Here is an 18560-nt window from a genome sequence, read left to right as displayed (position 1 = left end):
CATAAAAGAAAACAAAGACATAAACAATCTATGCAGAAGCGGGAAACAGAGCTGGGGAACTGACAAATATAGGGGATATAACAGATAATGAGTGAGTCCAGGTGAGTCTAATATCACTGATGCGCGTAATGAGGGAAGGCAGGTGTGCGTAATGGATGATAGAGTGTGTGATGCAGGGCAGCCTGGTGCCCTCAAGCTCCGGGGGGGGGGCTTGATACAGACGGGCTTGATACTGATGTCTCAAAATGGAGAGAGACCTGGCACTGACTAGACTAGTATTCTTTTTTTTATTATTGAATTGAATGGTATCAGTCAATATGGGGAGGGGGAAACCCTGTGTATTCTGCACCAGGATCAGGAAAATCCTGTTGTATATGGTACACCACACATGAAGGTATGACCGCTCTGACATGTTTGCCAAGGTAACCCCATTACCAACAGACAAGATGCCGATAGGCACAGTATCTGTATCTATACCATAGCACCATGTTATTTAACACATCCATGGCCACATTGAGGTTACTGTAACTATACTTGTCTTATGTAATCATATGAAGCGTGCATGTTCTAGATAGCATGCATAGGTCGTTGCAGGTCTGTAGAGATCTTCACAATTGCTGTAATAATCTGCACAGAATCTCAAACGGCATTGATCGCTGGCATTGATCGTGTACTTTTAATGTAATCTCAACTGCAATCCAGGTCATTTTGGTTCTGCTATTAAATGAAGCACAGTGACAACACAATCTGTTGCATAAATAAACAATTTGACATCGTATTTCCATTTGAACGTTGCTGTGCTTTCAAATAGGTAAAAGCGCAGTGATAAACATTTGGGTGACAATTACACCAAAAATGTGACATTGTTTTTCCATTGGAATTAGGTTGTGCTTTTAGATGGTTGAAAGCATAGTGATAACGCATTAGAAATTCAACAAACTATTAGTTGTCTTTTTGAGTGGGTGAATATAGGTTGTAATCTCATTAATCAATGTCTCAAGGAAATGCCCAATTATCCACATTGAAATGATGTGGTGTGCCCAGTGGCTTGTGACAGTAGACCCAGGTTCGATACCCTGTCTGTAACTTTTGCACAGCAATATTGTTAACAGTGGAGTGAATTGTGAGTGTTTTGCAGCCCTTTGGGGCCTCTCACCATGCCATCCTCCTGGACCCTCAGACAGGAACCAAAGTCCCCCAGCCTGATGTGGCCCTCTGCCGTCAGAAGGATGTTGTCAGGTTTGATGTCCCTGCAGAAGGGAGTAAAAGATGCCAATCTCTCTATGTCCTTTCAAAGGTCTTCCCGTTCCCAGGCCATCTATATGGGATTGCATAACTAATTTTGCCATGGTTCTTGGAATGCTGCACTCATTTGAGGTGCATGGACCAAAAATAAACCATTAGATGCAGTCCATGGTCCACACTCCAAAAAATTGTGTTTTCAAGTTATTGTATGCTGATATATTCATCCATTCTATAGTCAACAATGTTCTCTGAACTTCCCTTGTAGGTGTTCCAAAGTAAGGAACAATTGTCCTAGTCGGTATTAAATAGACAAGCGGCGACGCCCACCTGTGGGGCAAACAACCTGTGGTTGCCTTGTTTACCCCATTGTCCTACAATGAAAAATTTAACCTTTTTCAAACGCCATTTTCTTGTTCTCTGCTTTTTTAAGTCAGTTACAAAACTACATTTAAGAAAAGAACACAAGAAAACGGACTATAATGCTTCAAGTAGTAAGTGGAGTTACAAACACACTACATTATACAAGTTAAATGTCTTACCTGTGATAAAATGTTTTCCACACACATAGCTACGTCTAGCCTACTTGAAAACCGGGTCCCCACAATTTCCCACTCTTGCACACTGAATACCCTGAAGCCACAGGGTTTCTCTACGTGGGAGTTTTGCGAAATAAATGATTGTTTTCCCCAATTTGTGGGCGTGGTCAAGAGGAATTCCTTGTTATGACATGAATACCAACTCGCAGTATGTTCCCTGTTTTCTGAGTGTTCTTTCGAACATTCCTTCCAGAAACATGACTGTTTTCAGAACTTTAGGGGGGGCATTCTAGGAACACCACAAATGATTTGCTGGATGGTGTCGTCTTTCCGGGTGTCTCTGACTAACTAACCTGTGCACATAGCCCATCCTGTGGATGGAGTCAATGGCCATGACCATCTCAGCCAGGTAGAACTGCGCCATGTCCTCAGGGATACGGTCGCCAAACTTACTGAGCAGGGTCAACAGGTCACCACCCACATAGTAGTCCATCACCAGGTACTGAGAGGGAGAGAGAGATATTGTGCAAGGGGAGAGATAGTACCAACAAAGAGTGTGGACGAGAAATGCATTCATTTTTCCTTGGTGTATTTTGAGGGAAAGAAACTGAGGGCAGCTACATTTACACTGAAAAGACAGTGTAGCTTCAGTCAAAGTACACAGGGGGTTTCCCTGAAATGGCACTGATGAACAGAACAGACAAGAATCTGCCACTGACGTGACCCTCGTAACTGAGTGCTTGTTACTGATACCCACCAGATAATTGTCATCCTGGAAGGCGTAGTGCAGCTCAGTGATCCAGCGTCGATCGCCCTTCAGCAGAACCTCTCTCTCCTCTTGGTAACAAGCTGTCTACAGGACATACACACAGACGCAACACAGAAAGAAGGATGACGTCACCATGCTGTTTTACAGTAGAAGCCAGAAGCAACAAAGGGAGGAAGTCGGTGCTGACACAAAATGTGTCCGTTATGTGAATAGTGAGAATACAGTATACTGAAAAGTTCCTGTGTGTGTGTATGTGTGTTTATGTTTACCTCTCCTCGCTTCAGCATGTCCCACTTATTCATAATCTTCAGGGCGTACACTTGCTGTGTGCTACGCATCCTCGCCACAGCCACCTATAAATACGGCGCCACAAACATGTCACAACGGAGACAAGATTCAATTGTCCAATGTGCACCTTGACCTTGTGCGGTGTCCTCTCACCTCACTGAAGGTCCCTCGACCAATCACCTTCAAGATGTGGAAGTCATCCCTCTTGATGCGCGTCTTCTTCACCTGCCTCACCAGGGGCTCCACTGTGATTAGAGGATAGAGAATTGTTATTGGACAAGAAAGGAAAGAGGGTGTTGGGGAGAAAAATGTCATGCTAATCAGGGCCAGCATTTTTTTGTTGATGGTGTTTTGTATGGAGAAAATGTTTTATACATCACATGTCCTTTAAAAGCAAGCCTGACACACACACTGTTAACAAGAAGGCCCCCGGGCATGCTGGCAAGAATCGTTCATTTCCTTTTACCTTTCATACAAACACATGCATGTGTATTTCTGTGACTCAGTTGGTAGTGCATGGAGCGTGCAATGCCAGAATTGTGGGTTTAATTCTTGCTGGGGCCACCATCTGAAAAATGTATGCACTTATGACGGTAAACAAGCCCCCACTTCCCCTTTAAGACACTGGTGGTCTGAAATAGTCTAAGAGTGTGTCTAAGAATAGCCACCACCGTTTAATACTTTTTTAAGGCAGGTTTTTCAGCCCCATCATTTTTACTTTTTTTCTCCCATGCCTTCTTGTGTGGGGAGGAATGCGTGCAAGACCAAGGCAACATTGTAAACCCTTTCAGTGGAGAGAGAGCTTCTTGTAGAAACAACATAATCCTGCAGAGTCCTGTTGCTTCCTTGATTGGATCCCAAATGGCCCCCTATTCCCTATACATTGCCTTAGGAAAGTATTCAGACCTCTTGAGTTTCGTGATGTTACAGCCTTATTCAGCCTTATTCTAAAATTGATTTTTTGAAATCTCAACAATCTACAGACAATACCCCACAAAGGACTACGATTGAATCCCACTACCCTGGGTCTGACGCTCATCGGATGTGACAGGGCTTGCAAACTAATATGGCCTACAAAGGGAAACCCAGCCGTGAGCTGCCCAGTGACACGAGCCTACCAGACAAGCTATATTCCTTTTATGCTCGCTTCTAGTCAAACAACACTGAAGCATGCGTGAGAGCACCAACTGTTCGGGACAACTGTATGATCACGCTCTCCGTAGCCGATGTGAGCAAGACCATTAAACAGGTCAACATTCACAAGGCCGCAGGGCCATACAGATTACCAGGACGTGTACTCAGAGCCTGCGTGGACCAACTGGCAAGTGTCTTCACTACCATTTTCAACCTCTCCCTGAACGAGTCTGTAATACCTACATGTTTTAAGCAGAACACCATAGTCTCTGTGCCCAACAAAATGAAGGTAACGTGCCTAAATGACTACCGCCCCATAGCACCCACGTCGGTAGCCATGAAGTGCTTTGAAAGGCTGGTCATGACTTACATCAACACCATCATCCCGGAAACCCACCCCAAATTTGCATACCTCCCCAACAGATCCACAGATGACACAATCTCAATCGCATTCGACACTGCCCTTTCCCACCCGGACAAAAGGAACACCTATGTGAGAATACTGTCCATTGACTACAGCTCAGCGTTCAACACCATAGAGCACACAAAGCTCATCACTAAGCTAAGGACGTGGGACTAAACACCTCCCTCTGCAACTGGATCCTGGACTTCCTGATGGGCCACTCCCAGGTAGTAAGGGTAGGCGACAACACATCCGCCATGCTGATCCTCAACACAGGGGCCCCTCAGGGGTGCCTGCTCAGTCCCCTCCTGTACTCCCTGTTCACCTATGACTGCACGGCCAGGCATGACTCCAACACCATCATTAAGTTTGTCGATGACACAACAGTGTTACGCCTGATCACCAACAACGATGAGACAGCCTATAGGGAGTAGGTTAGACACCTGGCCGTGTGGTACAAGGACAACAACCTCTCCCTCAACGTGATCAAGACAAAGGAGATGATTGTGGACTACAGGAAAAGGAGGACCGAGTACGCCCCCATTCTCATCGACGGGGCTGTAGTGGAGCAGGTTGAGAGCTTCAAGTTCTTTGGCGTCCACATCACCAACAAACTAACATGGTCCAAGCACACCAAGACAATCATGAAGAGGGCACGACAAAACCTATTCCCCCTCAGGAGACTAAAAATATTTGACATGGGTCCTCAATCCTCAAAAGGTTTTACAGCTGCACCAGTACATCACCGGGGCCAAGCTTCCTGCCATCCAGGACCTCTATACCAGGCGGAGTCAGAGGAAGCCCTTAAAAATTGTCAAAGACTCCAGTCACCCTAGTCATAAATTGTTCTCTCTGCTACCGCACAGCAAGCGGTACCGGAGCGCCAAGTCTAGGTCCAAGAGTCTTCTAAACAGCTTCTACCCCCAAGCCATAAGACTCCTGAACATCTAATCAAATGGCTACCCAGACTATTTGTATCACCCCCCCCCCTATTCTACGCTGCTGCTACTCTCTGTTATTATCTAATAATAACTCTACCTACATGTATATATTACCTTACCTCAATTACCTAGACACCGGGGTACCAGTATCCCCTGTAAGCATTTCACTGTAAGGTGAAAACCTGTTGTATTCGGCGCATGTGACAAATAAAATGTGATTTTATTGCAAGATTGATTTGATGTAGTTCTATTTTACTTTGATTTTTTTGTTGAGAAGGAGATGTGAATCCAACATATTAATGATTAACTTGAAGATTAAATTTTAAATCAATCAACACTTAAAACCATAGGCCTATATATGTATTGCCTATTTTAGTCAAATTTTGGCTTGAATTGAAACAATAGCTGTTGATGACTTTGCAAACGCTATATACATATACATATATATATATATATATTTAGGCCTAAATAGTCAAATTTATGACATATGACTTATAAAGTTTGTATCTGTTAAACCTACCCTTTGGAGAAAAAATTATAGCAACAGTGACTATATTTACTTATTAAAGCTGCAACATAACTTTTTGGGCGACCTGACCAAATTCACATGAGAGTTATAGATCTGTTACTCGCATTGTAAGCAAGTCCAAGAAGTGGTAGATATGTTCTATGTGCGCTATTTCTATTCAGCCTGGCAGCCCGCGGGTGGTTTTATTTGGCACCCCAAGTTTTCTGAACAAAAACATTTTTGTAATTATTTTTTTGTTATTATAATTATTATAACTTTTGGGACATAAGACTGTAAAAACAACAGGAAATGAGCTCCAAGTGATTTTAATTTAAGAAATCTGTTCCCAAGTATTCCCACGCATAATAGAGAGACATGTGATAGTATACAAATGTAAGCAAGGTTTGAAATTATTACGTTAAAGTCAAACATTATATCTGTTTGGGCTTCTTGCAGTCAATTTGTTGTCTACAAAACATTTGTAATTATAAACTGAGTGGTTCTAGCCCTGAATGCTGGTTATTGATCCCTGCTCCAGGAGGTGCTGCCCAGCCTATTGTTTTTTAAATCTTCTGATAGTGGATATAGTGTTGAAGATCTGACATTGTTTCAGAGGTACAACTAAAACATATTTTTACAAGGTTTTTATATGTTGAGAATTCATTATAATGGTGACATAATCTTGTGGTTGAAATTCCACCCTCAACACAACAGTTTACATTGATTACTATGCGAAACTGAGCCTACGCATATGGCGAAAAACAACAGTAAACGGGATAAGATGTTTACATGCCACAGTATCCCCTCTAAGATCAACGTATCCCAGGCATCTTATTCTGGTTATTGTAAACGGGATATAATAACAGGATATTGGTGTGCATGTAATTGTGGTCAATGATAGAGTTTCTAACCTTACTAATAGCTCATAGGGGTTCCAACATCCTGAACCCACCAGCATTTGATTTAGCCAGCCTGGAGTGTCAGATGTGCCGTGTTTGCAAATGTTCCATTGTGCCAGGCAAGCTCATCAATCACAGTGTAGGATCCCAATAGCCTCTAACTACCTCTCAGAGAATGGCTATGGGTGAAGTATACCCTGGAGGCTGATCTTGGGTCAGTTTAGCATTTTATGCAATAATGGTTCAGGTTAAGATTGGCAGAGAGGAAGTTGATCTTAGATCTGTTCCTATGGGAAACTTCACTCTGGAGTGTCAGAGAAGGTGTCCCTGTCAGCAGGACATGCTTGGTTTAAAGAGATGATGACTGTATTGCCACAGGAGAGGATGTGAGGTCAGAAATCATCCTTCTCGATTTCCACCCATCCTGATCAGCTGTATCCTCCACACACACACACACACACACACACACACACACACACACACACACACACACACAACCAGTGACATGCGGTGAGGTCGGTGACTGGGTAGGAACTGGCTATTATCAAAGCCAGATTTACTCACAATAAACCTTGATGAAGCCCAAGTTAACCATACATATTGACAAACAATTCCCAACCAATTTAGCAAAGATACGCAAGCAATTGTCTCTGATGGTGGCATATTTCATATCACCCAACAAAATGACACACTGCTCAACTCAGCTCAGCTGTAGACCGATGTAGCATCCAAAGTTACAACCAATAGTTGGCACTAAAAGACCAATACATGGACACATTCCATCCGAATAGGTGGCAAAGCAAACTCCATTCACAATGGATGTACAATTCTGTCAATGCACCGCACACACAATAATATTATTATGTAAAATGTTATTATGCACACATACTGTACATAATAAATAAGGTTCAAAGGAAATGTCCATATCTACAGTTAACAGTTCAAAACGTTGCAAAAGGGACTCAACAAAATGAAATTCAGGCTTTTGATAAATCAAACGCATCAAAGGGATGTTGTCTATTCCCATGTTCATTCAACAGTAGCCTAGGGAAATCCATTTAGGCCTACCTTTACTTGCAAATGAATTCCATTCATCTGTCATTCAGGGTGAACCTCTCGGTGATGGCATTGTAGAAGTCACGGACATGGCTCTGCTATTATTTTATTCTGCATGCACACAGCAGGCCTATGCTTGTTTGGGAGACACATGTCCAAGGCCTCCTTTGGTTCCATTTACACACACACACAAAAAGTTACACACACACGCACACACACACACACACACAAGCAGTAGCTGGTAGCACAGTTCTCCCACACTGCACACATGTAGGCAGCTCCAACCATTAGGGTATCCAACTGGTCGGGAAGCAGAATCCTCCAACTAGCCATATCCATCTTGTAGAAGCCAAGGCTCTGGCCCGCATTTAGTGGCGGGAGAAGCCCCATTTCCATTACATCCACAAAGCCAAAGTAAATGTCCAAGATGTGTAAAAGTCCGGGTAAAAAGTATTAATTGGTAATGACATTTCAGAGTGGACAATCCAGTTCTCACTGTTCGACTGCCCGACAGCTAGCAGTGAGGGAGATGGTGATTGCTTGTCATGAATAAAGTCACGTCTTGTAGAGCTTGTGTATGCTGCCGCTATCTAGTCTTATCTTTCATTATAGTTGATGTTCCACTCTTCAAACCCTCGAAATGGCGCGTTCGATATTTCCAACTTGGAAAATCGTTTGAGGTGCAGTATAGTGTCCATTTGTCAGGTTGTTTTTGCTAGCAAGTTAGCTAGCTTCACCTTCATTCTGTTCAACAGATGCGAGTGCCACATTATGTAGACACGCCAACATGTGTAAAGAGCTTACCCCAGATTTCCCACACAACATGTTCAGGCAATACCCATGTGCAAATAAATATGAAATTGTCTCAATGCAACGAACAAAGCTACTTCAAGCTAGGCAAATGAGCCACGCCTATGCTGACTCTATCCATTAACATTGATTGGAGTCAGGAATGGCCGCACGCATCAACGATTTGAATGGATGAAAAGGATGGCGTGAATATCCTGCTGCCTTTCCTGAGGTTTTGATGTAGTTTTAGCAACAACAACAACATTTTAGCATATAAACTACCAGAATCATTGAGACAAAACATTAGAAAACAAAAAATAATGAAACATTTTTATATAATAAAATGTTTCATTTGGCTTCTCATAGTAGCTTACTTACAATTAGATTATCACAGGGTACACACACACCAGATAAACAAACCCTAAGGACACACACCAGATAAACAAACCCTAGGGACACACACACACACACACACACACACACACACACACACACACACACACACACACACACACACACACACACACACACACACACACACACGTTGACAGAGAACAGGGCCCTGATGGAAAGTATGGAGTGGGATGAGATTCTTTCCTCTCCTCTTCCTGTCTGTGTTGTTTACCACAGTCCTTTACTGGTGAAATTGTGCCAAGCCATCCAACTGTCTCACACAGATGTAGGATCTTAATTGTATCACTTGTTGATGGGCATTTTCCTGCTAACTTGTAGTGTATTCAATATTTTAAAAGGCTTCTAAAAGTTAGTAATTTCCACTTCAACATTTCAGACTTTATTTGCCCTAAATGAAAATGTATCAACCCCTGGAAAAAAAGTACATGAATTATAATACACATAATAATTCACATTTCCTGCTGCAGAATTACATTTCTGCTGTAGCAAACTGGCTCAAAGATCCTACATCTGTAAATGTACATGTCTTTCCTCCAGGGAGAAGGACAGAGACAGGAAAAAATTAGTGAGACAGGGAGCCGAAAAGAGAGGGACAAAGAGAGAGAAAGAGAGAAAGAAAAAGAGAAAGAGAGAGAGCGAGAGAGAAAGTGAGAGAAAAAAGAGAGCGTGAGGGAGGAGGGGTGGGAGTCCTGTTGCTATCTTGTTGTGTACATTTTTTGGAAAGAAAGATTCTTAATAACTTAAAATAAGTGGAGGAGCTGACTTGATAAGGTTGAGTGACATATGGGTAAGTCAGGTGACTTTTTACAGCATCTACACAGCATCTATGCAACCCCTTCTCTATTTGGCACCTTAAAACACATATCCTGATTTGTTGGGAGATAACATAATAACCCAAAATAATGATGCAAAATACTAATAGCATGAACAGGATAAGGAACTATCCCAAGTTGAAAACTCATATAGCTCCTCTGTAGCTGCTGACACAGTCATTCCAAGAGATGTAATGTTACATGATTAATGTAATACACTTGTCGGCAGCTATGACATTGCATTCTCAAAGCGGGAGCAATGAAAAGCTGAAAGGAGGGTGATTGAGCCACAGCCTGTTCCTGTGCATGTTGACTTTGGCCATGTCCCCATCGAAAACTCATTCTGTTATGAATGCCATGTAGGGAGTGACCAGACCAGACCAGAACCCTGCCAGAAAGAGAGGGATGGAGAGAGAAAGAGAATGAGAGAGAGAGAGAAAGAAAGAGAGAGAAAGCGAGCGAGAGAGAGAGTGCGAGAGAGAGAGTGCGAGAGAGAGAGAGTGCGAGCAAGGGAGAGAGAGACAGAGAGAGAGGGGGGCATACACACAGATCCAGACAGAAAGATGCACAGTGAGAGAAACAAAGAAAGAAAGGCAGACAGACAGACCGACAGACACACACATGTTATGTTAATCTAACCTCATAGGGATTTAAAATGTATTTCCATTCAAAATCCTAATCCTAACCCTTAAACCTAACCCTAACCCTCACCCTAACTATAACCCTAACCTTAAATCATAAACCCTAACTCCTAAATCCTAACCCTGAACCTAACCCCTTACCCTTACCCGAACCCTAATTCTAACTATAACCCCAATTGTAACCCTAAACCTAACCCCTAAACTTAAAATAGCCTTTATCCTCTGAGGGATGTAGGAAATGTCCACACGGGGGAGAATTTTCCTTGATTTACTATCTTTGTGGGGACTTATGGGGATTTCAGATCCCCACAACCAACCAGGGTCTCCTTGACTCTCTGCCTGACTCTCTGCCTTGCTGACTGTGTTAAGCAAAGATTAACTGAGGTCTAACCCACTCAGCCTACACTAATCCCACAAACTGGTCAACGTTCCACATCTGACACTCTACAGTACACTCATCCCTGAGCAAGACTGGACACATGCTAAGACCAAAATAGGAACCTCCATCTCTGTGACATATGATATCCCTCGGCCACTGGACTAAATTGCACAAACACAGAAGCAGGAGGACATGAGCGATTGCATGCACACGCACGTACACAACGTTTTGTGCACACACACACTCACTCAGTCGCATCACATATTTACGAAGCATTTTGAAATACTGTACACTAAGAGTTTATTCAAACGAGCACAGGAGAAATTAAGTTTGAGCACAGATCTGACAAGATGTGGATTGGTGATCCTCCTCAGTGAATGTCATAAAATTGTTATCCTTTTTTAGATAAAACTATACTAAATATAATCAATTGACACCAAAGAACTAATTAAAACACTATTTCGCAAAGAAGGTCTACAGTAGCCTCAACTCCATGGTGTAGCCGGAGGACAGCGAGCCTCCATCCTCCTCTGGGTACATTGACCTCAATATAAAATCTAGGAGGTCTCATGGTTCTCGCCCCCTTCCATAGACTTACACAGTAATTATGACAACTTCCAGAGGACTTCCTCCAGCCTATCAGAGCTCATGCAGCATGAACTGACATGTTGTCCACCCAATAAAAGGATCAGAGAATTAATCTAGTACTGACAGCATAAGCTTTAGCTAGCTAACACCTCAGCACATAAAATGTAGTGAGTAGTTGACTCAAAGAGAGAGAAAGACAATTGTTGAACAGTTTTTAACAAATTAATTTCTCCCCCCCCCAAAAAAGGAGAAGCTAGAGAAAAATTGATAGAGAGATTTCTGCATTATTTTGGACTTTCAGTATCACTTACTTAGCAAGCAAATGCAGCAAGCTAGTTAGACCTACTGAAACACCCTTATGGCTAGGTTGTAGCCACCTCAACCTAGGCTAGGTAGTAGCCACCTCAACCTAGGCTAGGTTGTAGCCACCTCAACTTAGGCTAGGTTGTAGCCACCTCAACCTAGGCTAGGTTGTAGCCACCTCAACTTAGGCTAGGTTGTAGCCACCTCAACCTAGGCTAGGTAGTAGCCACCTCAACCTAGGCTAGGTAGTAGCCACCTCAACCTAGGCTAGGTAGTAGCCACCTCAACCTAGGCTAGGTTGTAGCCACCTCAACTTAGGCTAGGTTGTAGCCACCTCAACCTACGCTAGGTTGTAGCCACCTCAACCTAGGCTAGGTTGTAGCCACCTCAACTTAGGCTAGGTTGTAGCCACCTCAACCTAGGCTAGGTTGTAGCCACCTCAACCTAGGCTAGGTTGTAGCCACCTCATGATGGGTATAGGGAAAATGTCAGTATCATGTAGTAGCCAAAACCTATCGCTGTTACATTGAACTGGGTGAATGGAACATGAATGAGAGTCATCCAATATGCTGTAATAGAAATAAGGCCAGAGGAAAAAATCTTCCTCCCTCATCTTAAACGGCGCTCACCGCCACTGTATTGTACAGTATATATGTGGAACCATTCATGTTACAGTATACATGCATACACATCTTTTTTCATTGAAATATCATGGTATATACAGTCTGGTCCATATTGGTATCCTTGATAAAAATTAGAACAAAATACTATAAAATAATAATACAAATACTGAGCTGTGTTGTGTGCCGCAAAACAATTTGAACATATTATTATATACTAATACAATTTTAAAAAGAAAGAGATTTTGTAATAAAAAATAAAAAAAGGTTAAGGGTCAAAATTATTGCCACCTCTGTTTTCAATATCTTTCAATACCTCACCTTGAAGGGATAACGGCACTGAGCCTTTTTCTAAAATGTTTTATGAGATTGGAGTACACATTGGGAGGGATCTTAGACAATTCCTCCATAAAGAATCTTTCCAGATCCTTGATATCCTTCGTCCGGTCTTATGGACGGCCTTCTTCAATTCAAACCACAGGTTTTCAACAGGGTTCAAATCCGGAGACTGATTTTGTAGTCAATTAATAGTTTCAGAATTGGAGGATAAACGATGAAAGGTTGAAAAGAAAAGTGTGAAGATGTGAGGAGTTCTTTTCACATACTCTATGTCCAACAGTGAGGCCAATGTTCCCAATAAAACAGTACTCAGTTTTAGTAGCCGGGGGGGGGCAATCAGCAAATAGTCCTGTGATTTCCTGCTGTAAAGTGTGTGTGTGTGTGCGTGTGTGTGTTTGTGACTGCTGGTGGGCTTAACAGGCTGACACCAGCTGAAATATCATGGGGGCTCACGAGGGCTGGAAGAAGGTTAACAGAGGGGTGTTGGCTTACATGACCTTGTGTTTTTACTGCAGTCTTTACACTGTAAGGACACTTTATTCTCCTGCCCTTAGTAGAACACAACATGACTCAGTACGCTACTCTGGGGAACACATCACATGCACTCACCACAACCAAGGGTTGACTGCTTCTATAAACATAGAACTAGTCGTAATGCTGTCCATTTTAGGGACTTTACACTTTCTAATCAAAGTTTGTCCAATGTTTTCAGACTTCTAAAGTAGTCTAATGTCAAGATGAAACCATATCCCACAAAAGGTTTCAGATACACAAAGATCATGTCTCCAAAACATGCACATTTTTTTGAGGGGTATGATCTTTGTACATTCACCATTCATTCCTGATTATCCAGAGTGATGGTAGGTAGCATCCAATGTAATGTAGACATGTTCCGAAACATATTATTATTTACCATTCCTTTCAATTAACGCACAGCATCATCTAAAACACAACCTAAACAAACTGCAAGTGCATTCAACAAGTTTGTAGAGTCACAAGGTTGATGTAGTCGTTGCGTGCTAGGAATATGAGACCAAATACTAAACTTTTGACTTCATTTAATACACTATAAGTCAATTTGTCCATGGCTCTAATAACACCTTCTAATGGGGCGACTAGATATATAAAGTGCTTTCATTTTTAAACAGTAAAACATATAGGTATGATAGCCTCAAATAAAATTGACATTCTGTACTGTCACCTCATATGAAACATTTGGTCTCAAATCCAAAATGCTAGAGTATTAAATGCAAAGTTTTAGCTTCATTCTACAAATAAATACGCAGGGGAGTGTAATCGTTTTCTTTCAAATACTTTGTGCTTAATTTAGTTTACCCCGGGGCAATAGAACCTATGGATAATCCCAAAAGGGCAAACTCGGCCCACCCGGCATACATGTAAGCAAATTGAAACACAGGCAGGTTTCTAAATCAGTAAGTACACATGTAAGGTTACATCTACACACACACACACACACACACACACACACACACACACACACACACACACACACACACACACACACACACACACACACACACACACACACACACACACACACACACACAGTGTTAAGTTAAGGCTTTGTAAGTAAGGGACTGACCCCACTGCAGGAAGCCCGCAACGTACTTCTCCCTGGCAAGGGGTGAGAAGCGGAACTCTTGGTACACCCCCACTAGCAGGTCCAACAGTGTCTGGAGTCCCACCGGCCCTGGGGCCTGGAGTTCCAACAGCAGTAGGTCTGAGTCACGAGGCCCAGGGCTCGCCGACATGCTGTCCAGCAGGCGTTGCAACTCCCTGAAGTCAATGGAGACTGGAGGCTGGTGGCTGGTTCTGGACTGGAGGTCTTCTAGTCCCCTGTTTGTTTGACACGGTGGCTTCCTGTAGTTTACACTGCCCTGTCTTTTTCTCTCTTACTCCCTGTCTGTCACTCTCTTTCTCCCTCCCTCTTTCTCTCTCTCTTGATCCCTCTCTCTTTCCTCTGTTCCACTCGCTACTCCACTCTCATCTGTTCGTTCGTCACGCTGTACAGTGTGTGTGTGTGTGTGTGTGTCTCTCTCTCTCTCTCTCTTACCCTTTGGCCCCCTCTCTTGGTTTCTGTTTTTGTCTCACTTCTACCACTTCTTAATTTTTCTCTTTCAGTCTATCTGTCTTTCTCTCATCCTTCTCATTCGTCAATACTTGCCTCCCAAAACTTCAAAGTTCAGAATCGTTCACCTCTTTCACAGAATTGTAGCTCCATGTTCTAGAACTGTATGTGACCAAACCAAAACCTACACTACTCTGTACTGCAGGTACTGCAGGTACTGTACATGCTTTATTGTCTCCACAATTCTCACACGACTGTTACAAAACTGTCCACGGTCCATGAGCTATTTTGGTCCCTCAACTTTTGCAGATCCCTCCATCTCACCTCTCGCTCATCTTCTGTCTGCACAGCCCTCCTCCCTCCCCTTTTCTCTCCCTCCTTCACTCACCCTTTTCAGGGGCACAGTGGTTGTCCACTTTTCTTGTCAGGCTCACTGGCTCTGAAAATCCTCCACTCTCCGTCTGTCCATACGTTTATTCTCTTTGTCTGTCTGTCCTTCTCTTCTTTCCCCGCTGTCTGTCGCTCAATGTGTGCCTGTAAGCTTTGCTCCCTCTTTCCTCTCTCTCTCTCTCTCTCTCTTTCTCTCTCTTCACAACTTTTCTGTTTTGACTTCTCCACTGAACTGCCCCCTTCCTCTCTTCTCCTGTTGATGCACCACCGCTCCAGCCTCCCTTGCCTCAAATCGGCCTCTCATTGCCTTGAACTTGTTCTCCATTTTATTCCAATATTTCATTGTTTTCATAGCAAATTCTACCGAACGCGTGATTTATATTGATGTATGTTTCATTTTAGCACCATATTGATATGTGTGTTTGAATTGTGTTTGTGACAGTGTGGGGCTTGTGTGGGTGCAAGCCGGCATGTTGTGCACACATATTATGACAGTGTGTTGCTTGTCTATGTGCGTTTGCCCTGATGTACATCCGTATTTGCTCATGCACTTAGGCATGTGTGCATGTAGAGCACACGTGTGCCTACTTACGTTCCTATGTCTACGTACATTGGTCTTTTGCCGGTGCACATCTAGCATGTCGGTGTGTGCACAGCGTGTTTGTATTAAGTGGTTCCCCTCGGTAGCCTCCACTGATGTGTGCATAGCATATCTTAGACTTAGTGAATGTGTGTGTGGTGTCCATGTGAGTGTCTGTGTTTGTGTATGGGAGCCACAGCATAACAACATGGTAGTGTGGTGCAGACAGTGTAAGTGGAATGTTTTCCTAAGGAAGTGGCACTCTGGGACACGCCAGGGCACAGCACAGAAGGCTGGGCAGCTAGCTTCACCCTGGTCAGACCCAATTCTGATCTACGGTCAGTTTTAGCATTTCCATTTCAATTCAGTGATCTCAGAAAGTAAACTGAAATTCCAATTCTAATCCCAATGTTTTCAGTTGACAAAATGTCACTTTACCTCCTGGGATAGTTGAATTCAAATGGAATTGAGCCCAACCTTGGTTGGTGCTCACACAGACACCACACAGTTAAGTGAAGTTGCCTCTAGATGCTGACCTATGATCTGTTTTTACATTTCAACCCAAATAGTTATGGTTAGGATTAGGGGAGGGTAATCTGACAAGTTCTACCTAGGAAAAAAGATAAACCCAAACATGCTTCAGCCAAGAATAAATTTAAAAAAGGGGGGGGGGGATCAGGTGCTCAACTGAGGGACTTGAAAATCAACTGAGGGACTTGAAAAGAGTAAATAAAAGAGAGCACTCAGTAAGTCTGATCGATTTATTGACGGGAGAAACAAACAATGAGCTTATGTTTCGACATGAATCGCCTTCATCAGAGCGCTCTGTCTAGGGACAGGGTGGGAGCTCATGCACAGATACAGACAGAGTTTTGAAAAGAGGAGTTAGTGCTCTGTGAGAGGTTTGAGTGACACGTCTAAACACGCGAGCCACAATGCCACAGTACAGTATGTAGCTGGGACGGTAGAGCCGATGAGTTATTGGAGGTGTCCCAAGTGGAACTCTATTCCCTACATTGTTCACTCCTTTTAACCAGGGTGCACTCTATATGACTATATAAAGGGAATAGGGTGTAATTTCGGATGCATCCATTATCAAGCACACACTGTGAAACATTGTGTCTATGTCTAATGTATAACAGGAGACAGTAGTGCTGTTCAGTCACTATAGAGCACCCCCACACACAGAATAGAAGAAAACATAAGAAAAGAGAATAGATATTTAGAATAAAATAGAATCTTTATGTCCAGTACAACAGAAATGTGACATTTTGCTGACACAGCACCAATCACAAACATACTGTACACACATGGCAGGCTGGGAGTAGCACACAGTTAGCTGCGCAGTGCAATGCCCCTGGGGTGGGTTTGGTGTTCAATGTCTTGCTCAAGGACACATAGGTACTAATTGGCACCTGACATCTGGTCAGATTTTGAAATCTTGTCAGTCCTGGGATTCAAACCTGCAACCTCCTAACCTCTCTAACCTCTATAATCATGTTACATACAGTCGTGCCAAAAGTTTTGAGAATGACACAAATATACATTTTCACAAAGTTTGCTGCTTCAGTGTCTTTAGATATTTTTGTCAGATGTTACTATGGAATACTGAAGTATATTTACAAACATTTCATAAGTGTCAAATACTTTTAATGACAATTACATGAAGTTGATGCAAAGAGTCAATATTTGCAATGTTGACTCTTCTTTTTCAAGACCTCTGCAATCCGCCCTGACATGCTGTCAATTAACTTCTGGGCCACATCCCGACTGATGGCAGCCCATTCCTGCATAATCAATGCTTGGAGTTTGTCAGAATTTGTGGGTTTTTGTTTGTCCACCCGCCTCTTGAGGATTGACCACAAGTTCTCAATGGGATTAAGGTCTGGGGCGTTTCCTGGCCATGGACCCAAAATATAGATGTTTTGTTCCCCTGAGGCACTTAGTTATCACTTTTGCCTTGTGGCAAGGTGCTCCATCATGCTGGGAAAGGCATTGCTCGTCACCAAACTGTTCCTGGATGGTTGGGAGAAGTTGCTCTCGGAGGATGTGTTAGTACCATTCTTTATTAATGGCTGTGTTCTTAGGCCAAATTGTGAGTGAGCCCACTCCCTTGGCTGAGAAGCAACCCCACACATGAATGGTCTCCGGATGCTTTACTGTTGGCATGACACAGGGCTGATGGTAGCGCTCACCTTGACTTCTCCAGACAAGCTTTTTTCCGGATGCCCCAAACAATCAGTCCTCAGCAGTCCAATCCCTGTACCTTCTGCAGAATATCAGTCTGTCTCTGATGTTTTTCCTGGAGAGAAGTGTCTTCTTTGCTGCCCTTCTTGACACCAAAAGTCTTTGCCTCACTGTGCGTGCAGATGCACTCACACCTGCCTGCTGCCATTCCTGAGCAAGCTCTGTACTGGTGGTGCCCCAATCCCGCAGCTGAATCAACTTTAGGAGACGGTCCCGGCGCTTGCTGGACTTTCTTGGGCGCCCTGAAGCCTTCTTCACAACAATTGAACCGCTCTCCTTGAAGTTCTTGATGATCCGATAAATGGTTGATTTAGGTGCAATCTTACTGGCAGCAATATCCTTGCCTGTGAAGCCCGTTTTGTGCAAAGCAATGATGACGGCACGTGTTTCCTTGCAGGTAACCATGTTTGACAGAGGAAGAACAATGATTCCAAGCACCACCCTCCTTTTGAAGCTTCCAGTCTGTTCGAACTCAATCAGCATGACAGAGTGATCTCCAGCCTTGTCCTCGTCAACACTCACACCTGTGTTAACGAGATAATCACTGACATGATGTCAGCTGGTTCTTTTGTGGCAGGGATGAAATGCAG

The 18560-nt window shown here is 43.2% G+C and overlaps 1 protein-coding gene across 2 annotated transcripts in view; it reads right to left on the bottom strand.

Annotated features, from left to right (window-relative positions):
* The window catches only part of LOC112258078 (myotonin-protein kinase-like), a 37542-nt gene extending 22259 nt beyond the window's left edge, over positions 1–15283 (bottom strand). Inside the window, exons 1-6 of one of the 2 annotated variants that reach the window (XM_024432181.2) lie at positions 14268–15283; positions 2992–3083; positions 2820–2903; positions 2539–2634; positions 2135–2283; positions 1157–1250 (exon numbers count right to left, since the gene is read on the bottom strand). In XM_024432181.2, coding sequence (XP_024287949.1) covers positions 1157–1250; positions 2135–2283; positions 2539–2634; positions 2820–2903; positions 2992–3083; positions 14268–14436 — 684 coding nt within the window. In that variant the 5' untranslated portion in view covers positions 14437–15283. Of the gene's footprint in view, positions 1–1156; positions 1251–2134; positions 2284–2538; positions 2635–2819; positions 2904–2991; positions 3084–7791; positions 8848–14267 lie in introns of those variants that run through there. The other variant, XM_024432182.2, reaches the window with a different exon arrangement.
* Positions 15284–18560: the final 3277 nt, after the last annotated feature.

The sequence above is a fragment of the Oncorhynchus tshawytscha genome, linkage group LG09 (genome assembly GCF_018296145.1).
Source record: "Oncorhynchus tshawytscha isolate Ot180627B linkage group LG09, Otsh_v2.0, whole genome shotgun sequence".
In the NCBI taxonomy this organism is placed as follows: Eukaryota; Metazoa; Chordata; class Actinopteri; order Salmoniformes; family Salmonidae; genus Oncorhynchus; species Oncorhynchus tshawytscha.
This window is presented reverse-complemented; position numbering and strand designations above follow the sequence as displayed.